Below are 9,995 nucleotides of genomic sequence, written 5' to 3'. Positions count from 1 at the left end.
ACTAAACGCAGGGCCTCTGCAAGAGTAGCAAGTGCTCTGCACTACTGAGCCACCTCTCCAGCTCCTAGCCTTACATTTTACCTTGCACTGTCGTGTGTTTATGGTTTTTTCCCTACTCCTCTTGCTCAGATCCCAGGTCCTCTTATTCTGGTGACGCTAACTTCCCTGGCTACAGAAAGGGATGAGTGCCAGGTGCTTTCTCCTTTTAGAGGAATAAACTGACATGCAGACTTTATGCTAGGTACCGAAAGGTGAGGAATGCTCGTTTAATCACTATGTTCTTACAAAGCAAACGTAATGGCTTTCAAACCAAATCCTGAGAGCTAATACGTTAGCCAAAGGCATTCTCAGAACAAGGGCTTAAAAGAAAGGTACTTTTAAGTGTGTGTGTAATTGCGGACCACATACGCAAGTAAAAGTGCCAATGGGCAACTTTTAGGAGGTGGTGCTCGCCTTCCGCCTGGGATCCAGAGTCAAGTTCAGGACATCAGGCCTGAGCAACAGGCGCGTTTACCTGCTGAGCCATTCACTAGTCCCAGGATCAAGACTTCTTCGATGCTTCTATTTCTTCCCACAATGCAGCTTCAATTTTTGAAGTGTCATATTCTCTCATCATATCAAACTCAATCCATGGCTTGTTCCACTTCTGGGCTTCTTTCATTTGCTCTTCAGTTAAAGCAAGATCAAATCTGATTCCTTTAATGTTGAACTTTGGACGTTCCCAGCGTTTGGACCACGGCTTTGGCTTCATTTTAACTTTCAGCTTAGCAAAACAAAAACAGGAATTGTGGGTTGGTGAGGTGCACACAAAAGTCTTCCCCCCCACCCCCACCCCCAGGTCTTCTGCAGGCTTTTCTCTCTTACTTGCCCCTGAACAAATGCACAGCATCTACCTTGTTAACAGGCACTTCCTGGCAGGCCTCCTGTGGGACCGGCTTCATATTCACGTCAAAGGTGCTGTACTCGGGAAGGGCGTCCCGTAAGTACAGCAGGTTGTCATCCAGCCGCTTCTCTAACTTCACCACCTGGATCTCCTGGATTCGAGGATTATACAGTTCAAAGCAAATCTCCACACCTAAAAAGGGAACAGGCTGCTTCAAGCCATGGACTCACCACATTAAGTCCAGACTCCTGCAGTACTTTACCGTACAGTGTAAAGAAGCCAGCAAGTGGGGACTGAGCAAACACATGCCATTTTTAAAGATCAAGATTATCAAAGCAAAACAAACTAAATCCCATTTGAATTGAAAAATAAGAAATTGAATGACGTGCTGTAAGACGTCTATAAATACATCACCCCATCACCCCCACCTCTTCAACATACATTACCCTGGGAAGAGAAAGCCTCAGCTGGAGAACTGTGTAGACCAGACTGGCCTGTGGGTATGTCTGTAGGGCCAATTGATATAAAGGGCCCAGTCCCTTGTGGGAGGTACCATCCCTGGGCAGGTGGTCCGAGGCTGGATGAGGAGTTGGCTGACAAAGAGCCCACGAGTGAACCAGCAAGCGGCACTCTGCCACGGTTTCTGTCTCTCTTAAGACTGACCTGAAGATGTGTAAGCTGAAATAAACTCTAACTGCATTGGCTACAGAAAGGGAATGAGTGTCAGGTGACTTCTCTTTTTAGAGCAATAAACTGACATGCAGACTCTCACCCTCGAAGTTGCTTTTGGACATAGTGTTTCATCACAACAACAAAGATTGCACTAGTGTGCCAGGGAGAGGCCCTCCTGGCACAAACAGTAGCGTGGTAAGCAAGGTGCCTTTATGAATGTGAACCTCCAAGGTTCACCTTCAAGACCTGCTCTCATGGTAGCTCACTGGTGAGTACCCCAAAGTGCACCCGGAAGAATAAACACTCTTACTTGCTGTTTCAATTCTCCTTTCTAGAACTTTACCATTTGTTCTGCTGGGTCAGTCACGGCATGTGAGACTGCTTCTGACACCATAACCTGTCATGACAGGTTATAACATAACTATGTCACAACATAAAGCAAAGTAGGGACCTTCATTTTAGGAGTCCCAGTGGACTTCGGGGTGTCTGCTCAGAAAGGGGTGAACCTGCTAAATGTGACAGCTCACATCTCTAATCCTCTAATCCCTGTCCTCAGGAGGCAGAGATTTGAGGATACTTCAAGTTTGAGGTCAGTCAGCTCTATATAGCAAGTTCCTGGCCACCCATGGCCTATATGGACCATCCCGTTTTAAACACACTGCTAGCAAAAACAAAAGGAATCTCTCTTCACTGCTTTATACAATGTCTCCATACTTGAAAATAACCATGTTTGTTTAGGCAAGGTCTCACTAGGTAGTTTCTGCCTCAGCACATCCCTGTGCTAGGATGGCAGACATGTCACCATGCCCAGCCCAGTCTAGTCCTAATGGGTGTTGCCCTATAATAAAAGCCCTCAAAAGAAACTAAACAGTGCACGTTAAACAGTGAATGCAAGGCAAAGCACACATTATCTCTTGGGGAAATCCCAGTTTCACTCTCTGGATGCTCAAGAAGAAACATACCTTGTCCTTCAATCGTGTTCCTGAGGGTGAAAGTAGCCCCGAGCCCATTCCCTGATCGCTTGATGCAAATCCCCAGGAACTGGCTGGTTTTTCCACTGGCATAGGGGTCAGCTGTGGTGACACGAAGTATGCTTCCTACAGAGTCAGAAGAGAAGCAAGCTCTGACACAGATGCAGGAATGAACAAATAAGGCTTATATCTTAGTATGTCAGAAATAAATAACAGCAAAACCCAGACATCTGAAGAATAATCTGAAGGCAATGAAAACTCGCGCCCAACACCTGCTGCCAGACGCCTGCCGTTACTCACCAACATAGAACTCTGGAATGGGAAGCACCTTTCTCCTGTCTAGCATATCTTTTCTTTCTATCTTAAATTTCAGAGGGCTTGTTCTCCCCCTTGGAGGGATGAATTCAGGACTCAGGAACCTATAAAAAAAAATTAAAAATGAAAGGTGATTTAGGCCAGCATAAGAAAAATCAAGGGTATAATGTAGATGTATTTAATTCTTTCAATTTGGATTGCAATGTTATTTCTAAAACCATGGTTTCCAAAACCATTGTTAATGCTCACTCCTGAGAACGCACCAGGCATTGTGTTTAAATGGTTATCATACATCAAGTAGCCCTCAAGGTCTGGCATTTGTGCTAAGGGTTTGTTTAGCTGTCATCCTGAGCAGCTACTGGGGCTTAGGAAGCTTTAAAGAGTTTCAGCCCGGTACAGGAAACATGTCACTGGGCATCTACCCTTGAAGGCAAGGCAGAGACCCTGGCCCCTTTCTGTTTCTCCTTTTGCTTTTACCTAGCTAATGCTTCCTGTCGTGCTGTACTGTGTCACTGCAGGGCCCAAGTGACAGGGCCAGGACCAAGCAGAATTAACTACAACTGTCCAAACCCTGAGCCAAACGAATTTGTTCCCTTTAGGCTGGCTGTCTCTGGTGTTTGTCACCACACAGGCAAGCTGACCCATAGTAGCATAAGTTAATCCTGAGACCAGTTAGATGTTTTATTGTCATCTTACTTAAAAAAACACAAAGCACAACTGGAGCTTAAAGGTGATGAACCGCTGACATAATTACTATTTGTTACAATTTTGTCAACAGTTAATACGCTGCATTTCTCTCAGTCTGCAAAGCTGATAAGCACAAGTCTCCCCCTGAGCTATAAATATGGAGAAAATATATACAAATCACCAGCTGCAAACTGACTTTAGAAGAAATCTTCCATCGAGCATAGGGATACCCACCTTTGATCCTAACATTTAGGAGGCAAAAGCAGACAGATCTCTTTTGAGTTCAAGGCCAGCCTGATACACACCCACAAATTATTGTGTATTGTGGTTGGAGCGCCCAGCATAACATCTACGTAGGGATTTGAAGGCAAACTTTGGAGTACGGTCTCGCTTTCCTCTATGGGTTCTAGGCATGGATTTGGGTGGACAGGTTTGCACAAGAGACAACTTTCACAACCGAACTACCCTGCTGGTCCATACTGTTAAGCTTTTGAACATGCATTTATGTAGGTACGACGGAAAAGAGTGTGCTGGATCCACGTGCCTGAGCCGATCTGACCTCCCCAAACCCTTCCTCCTGGATAGAATCTGTTGGCCAAGGCTCACCGTGGTGGATTTTAGGACAAACTGAGGGAAGGGAGTTCAAGCCTGCGTCTTTCGGGATCTAGAGAGGGGCAGACCCGGAACCCGATTTCGTGCAGCCCGGCTACAAAGCGGGTATCAAAGTGTGCGCACGCCCACGCAGCAAGAGCTGCTGGCACCCGCGCACTCCCACGCGGCCTCGGCCGCCTCACCTTCTCTCGTCTTCCGGGACTCGGCGCCGGTCCACGATGACAGGTTTCGGCGGTGGCTTGAACCCACCGGGCTCGGAAGGCCCGGTGCTCTGAAATCGGCTTGGGTCCGTGCGGACACGGCAGGCATCAGATGCGAAGGCAGCAAGCCGTGGTCTGGCCATTCGGACGCTCCGAGCCAGGTACAGGGACGCCCTACAACTTTCTGCCATGGAGGCCGCCATGTTTACACCCGCAATGAAGGGCCACAACTCCCAGAAGTCAGTGCGACTAGGTGTGGCCGGACGGTGGCTCCTATAGGACTAAACTTGCTTCCCGGTGTACCACCGCTTGTTTGAGAGAGTTATACCTGTAAATGTATATAATTTTCCTCTTCTCCATAATTTGCAAAGTTACACTTCTCTACAGGGTTAGCAAGTTTGTACATTTCACTAAGTACTGTGATCTCATTTGCATTTAATGAGTGACTATGAAGTGCATGGAGTGTGAGTGTGTGTGTGTGTGTGAGTGATTGCAGGTGCCCATGGAGGACATATGATCCCCTGGAGCTGGAATTACAGGCAGTGGCAAGGGACCCTATGTGGATGCTGGAAATTGCACATGGGTCCTCTGAAAAATTACGTGTTCCTAACTGCAGAGCCACCCTCTCCAGCCTCCTCGGTTCCACCTTTTATTTGCTTGTGCCTACATGAAAAACACAACTGTCACCTAAAGGGCAAAAGAGATAGTTTATTCTAGAGTCAAGAATTAATGAGGGGCTCAGAACACAAGATTTGGGTCACCACAAATCCATGTTCCAATAGAGTAACAATTCCATGGCATTTTCATAGTATCAGAGCCAAGAAAGCCATTCCTTAAACGCATTGGCAGGTACACCAATTTAGGAATGCTATATCAAAGTGGAGACGTCTCTGCTGTCTGCCTCAGTTGTGCTGATGGCCTTCTTAGCCTTCAGGTTGATGGAAGTGAGGAGGTTGCTGAATGAATTCCCTTAATAATAACAAGGCTGTTGGTTCACAAGCGAGTTGGTAATAAATTACCAATTGAGGGACTAATGGGCCAAGAGAGTTGGGCTCTGGATCTGCAGCACCACAATGCTTCAAGTCACTCACGTTTTAATTAGTTAATCAGCCTTGTAGAACGTTGCTTCTTTTAGGAAATTTTCGTTTGCCTCTTGTTTGATTATTGGTATTTAGTTCCTTGTTATGAATTCCGTGGGGAGCAATGAGTATCTTCTTTTGCTTAACTTCTGTCTTACTACCCAGCACTACCTGGCTCTCACAGGCTCCAAACAGAATAATAAATGCTAGCTGTTTTGTCAACCTGACAAAAGTTAGAGTCATCAAAGAGGAGAGTACCCCCAACTGAGAAAATGCCTCCATAAGATAGGTCTGTAGGTGGCCTGTAGGACTTTTTTTAAGTTAGTGCTTGATGGGGGAGGGCCCAGCCCATTGTGGGTGGTGCCATCCCTGGACTGGTGATTCTGGATTCTATAAGAAAGCAGGCTGAGCAAGCAATGAGGAGCAAGCCAGTAAGCAGCATTTCTCCACAGCCTCTGCATCAGCTCCTACCTCCATGTTCCTTCCTTGCTTGAGCTTCTGTTCTGACTTCCATCAGTGATGTCCACTGTTATGAAAGTGTAAACCAAATGCAAACTTTCTTCCTCACCTTGCTTTGGCCATGATATCTCATTTCATCAATAGAAACCTTAGCTAGGACAAAGCATAAAGAGAAAACCACCACTCTTAACAAATAGCCCCCATGGAGTCCTTGAGCTCACTGAGAACATTCCCTTTTCCAGAACTAAAACTGAGTTTGCCTCAGGCAGTTGGGAGGCATACAAGCTAAAAGGGATCCATTTCAAATCTTCTTGAATTGAGAGAGGCTTGGGAGACAGCTCCATGTAAGAACACTTACAGCTCTTGTAACAGTTCCCAGCACCCACACCAGGCGGCTCCCAGCTGTTTGTAGTTCGAGGTCCAGGGAAGCTAATGTACACTGGGTGTCCTTGGGCAACAGGACATATGTCCTGCACATAGACTCCTACAAGCACAGACACACACACACAGAGAGAGAGAGAGAGACAGAGAGAGTCAGAGAGAGACAGAGAGAGACAGAGAGAGAGAAAAATTGTTTGAAAAAAATTAAATAATTTGAGATTTGAGGGCAGCTATTGCTGGAGGTGAGGCTTAGTGGTACAGCACATGTCTGACATGTACAAAGATTGTGGATTTGAGTACATCATCACCAATACCAAAAAGAAAAGGAAGGAAGGAAAGGAGGGAGGGAGGCAGGCAGGCTGGCTGGCTCATACTCTCAGAGACGGTGAGTTGCTAGAACTATTTAATGCATGTGCGGTGTGATCATCAGTCTGGATTAACGCGCCACGGCTACCTCAGAGTCAGCATGAACATACAGAACTCATCCATCTTAGGCACCTCCAGCTTCTCCAGCGTGGGCTGTTCCAGGGACCTCCGTGGCCATCCCCGTAGCTCCAGCCCAACTCTCAGTGCCAGGACTGTTTCCTCCCGGCCTCTGGGTAAAGTGTTCTTAAAGCTAACCTAGAGCTGTCCAACAGCACACGAATCCTTGTGCTTCATCCTCTTCCTCTCTGACTCTGCTCCAGGCCTCCCTCCTCTTCTCTAGATCACTGCAGTTTATGACACCGGCTTGGCATTGGTCATGCTGTATTTAGTTACCTCCAGCTCTCCTCACTGCAAACACCAGCAGAAGAGAGAATTCAAAACTACTTACCTCAGGAACCAGCGAGACCGCTAAATGATTAAGAACACTGACTGTTCTTGCAGAGGACATAGGTTCAGTTCCCAGAACTGAATGTGGTGGCCTAACAGAGGGTCTGACATCCTCTTCTGGCTTCCTCCAACACATACACATAAATACGTTTTAAAAGACCTTTATTTCATTCTATTCAACTACTTCCCAAATTTCTGCCAACCAAATGCTGCCAGGCCACTTTACCCTCATTTTCGTATTAAAAGTTAGTTGTCGTTTTAATTATTGCACTAAACAACTTCATGGAGGAAAAATCAAAGAACACTTCTCACCCTGCCCCCTACCCTAAACCTCTGCAGCCCAGCAACTGGGATTCCATTCATGCAGCCGCTGGACCCTACCTTAGCCACTGCTTCTCTCCTGGCTCCTGGCTGGCTCTGCTCCTGGGCCTCTTTTGGTCCACTCGTCCACATCTCTTCTCTCTTGATCCCCGACCCCTCCTCTCAGGGCCTGGTTCAGTCTGCTGACCTTGTTCAGCCTGGACTCTTCCAGATGCCTCTGGCTGCGCTCTCCCTCACGTCTACAGTAAACCTCAGCCACACCTAGGAGCGTCATGTCCTCATTTTCCATTGCTTCTCATGTCCTGTTAGTGTGGCCCCACGAGTTCTGTCTGCTTGTGAGATTACATCTTCCACATTCACGATGGTATCAGGAAGCTTGGTAAAATGTCCAGATAGAGTTGAGGTGAGACATTAGTTAATGTGTGGGTCAGAGTTGATTCTTTGCCTCTAGCTTGTGGAGGTGAGGTGGAAAAATACAAAGTTTATATATTTGTTTAAAGGCTACAATGAAGTCGCAGCACATACCTTTAATCCAAGTGTTTGTGAGCCAGAAGCAGGCATATCTCTGAGAGTTCCAGGCCTGCTGGGACTACATAGTGAGACCTTGTCTCACAAAACCTAGGGGTAGAGGAGTCCAAGCGGAGAAAGGGCTCAGAGAATAAGAGGATTACTGCTCTTGCAGAGGACTTAGTTTCAGTTCCCATAAACTCTGTCGAGTGGCTTACAACAGCCTGTAACTACTGCTCCAGGGGATCTACCGCCTTCTTTTGGCCTCTGTGGGCATCTGCACACATGGGCTTATACATATACAGAGCCATATAAATAAAAATAAAATAAATCTATAGAAAGAAGTTATGAGCCTATTTGTGATGGTCACCTTTGATTGTTGATTGTCTCAGTCAGGGTTTCTATTCCTGCACAAACATCACGACCAAGAAGCAGTTGAGAAGGAAAGGGTTTATTCAGTTTACCCTTCCACATTGCCATTCATCACCAAAGGAAGTCAGGACTGGAACTCAAGCAGGTCAGGAAGCAGGAGCTGATGCAGAGGCCATGGAGGGATGTTACTTACCAGCTTGCTTCCCCTGGCTTGCTCAGCTTGCTCTCTTATAGAACCCAAGACTACCAGTCCAGGAATGGCATCATCCACAAGGGGCCCTTCCCCCTTGATCACTAATTGAGAAAATGCCCCACAGCTAGATCTCATGGAGGTAGTCCCCCAACTGAAGCTCCTTTCTCTGTGCTTACTCCAGCTTGTGTCAAGTTGACACACAAAACCAGCCATTGCATTGATTTAACTAAAACTTCAACTGAGAGACACACTACTGGGTGGACCTGTAGTTCCAGGAAGAATTAACTTCAAGGAGAAGCCCCTCTCTGAGAGTAGGGAGTGCTTTCATGTGTGTGTGTGTGTGTGTGAATTATGGATATAGATATGTGTGTATTATATATACATTTATACACATTCTATCAGTTCTCTTCTTCTAAAGAACCCTGACTAATACATGAGCCAGGGCTTAACCCATTGACGAAGCCATGACTCCCATACCCCAAACTCTCCCCCCAGACCCTCAGCCAGCAACCAAGCCCTCAACACATAGCTTTGGGAATATTTTTAAGGTTTATATATTTCATATGTGTGAATGTTTCACCTGCATGTATATCTGTATACCCTGTGCATGCCTGGTGACCTTGGGAGCCACAAGTCAGCACTGGATCAACTGGAACAGGAGTTACTATGGTAATGTACAGCTCAACTTTACAAGTCCCCAGTGTCATTTAAAAATCTAACACTTGGGTCTAGAGAAATGACTCCACGGTTAAGAGTATGTAAGAGGACCTCAGTTTGGATCCTAGCACACGTATTAGTTTACTACTGTCTGTAACTCCATCCCCAGGGGATATCCAACACTCCCTTCTAGACTCTATAGGCAACCACCCACACATACACACTCACAGACACATGTACATCACTGAAAATAAAATAGGACCCCCGACCCCAACAGTTTAAACGTCCAAAGTTTCTTCACTGTGAGCTCATATAAATGGTCTTCTGAGGCCGGGGTTCTCTCTCAACCCCCACATATGTACAAATGTGCCTACACCCAAACACATGTTCAAAGACAAAAAATTAAAAATACATAAAACTCATCTCTCACCAAGAGGTCACATGGTGCCTTTGTTGAGTGTTTCAACAGTCCAGCAGATAAATACCACGTGCCTACTCTGGTCACTGAGGAGGACTTTCAAAAAGTGACCTATTCTGACGAAGTCATTGTGGTACGGAAGGACCGTGGGCTGGGAAGGGCATGTGGGAATGCATTATCCCCAACAGGCACCACCAAGAAAGCTTCCAAAAGAAAGGAGACCTGAGGTGGACCTCAAAGATCTGCCTAGCGAGGCTAGTCTGAAGCAATTAGGCTTAACCAGACGAGAGCAGACAGTGCTAATCTCCTGTCTCGGTTAAGCTTGATTGTCAGCTTGATGGGAGCTGAAATCACCAAAGAGACAAGCCTGTGGGCATGTCTGCGAGGGATTATCTCAATTAGATTAATTGCGGTGGTGTATTAGGATTCTATAAAAGAAAGCAAGCGATGGAATG

The 9,995-nt window shown here is 46.3% G+C and overlaps 1 protein-coding gene across 1 annotated transcript; it reads right to left on the bottom strand.

Annotated features, from left to right (window-relative positions):
• Positions 1-242: 242 nt before the first annotated feature.
• Positions 243-4,562, bottom strand: Mrpl19 (mitochondrial ribosomal protein L19). The gene is made up of 5 exons (XM_021165175.2): positions 4,323-4,562; positions 2,827-2,945; positions 2,518-2,652; positions 894-1,075; positions 243-763 (listed from the first exon to the last, which is right to left on the bottom strand). Exons 1-5 carry the CDS (start codon positions 4,541-4,543, stop codon positions 542-544), a joined length of 879 nt encoding a protein of 292 aa, XP_021020834.1. The 5' UTR covers positions 4,544-4,562; the 3' UTR covers positions 243-541.
• Between the last annotated feature and the right edge of the window lie 5,433 nt (positions 4,563-9,995).

This window comes from Mus caroli, unplaced genomic scaffold, assembly GCF_978045245.1.
Source record: "Mus caroli unplaced genomic scaffold, Mus_caroli_1 scaffold_7, whole genome shotgun sequence".
Lineage (NCBI taxonomy): Eukaryota > Metazoa > Chordata > Mammalia > Rodentia > Muridae > Mus > Mus caroli.
The sequence above is the reverse complement of the archived record's forward strand: the minus strand, read 5'-3'. Positions and strand labels throughout refer to the sequence as shown.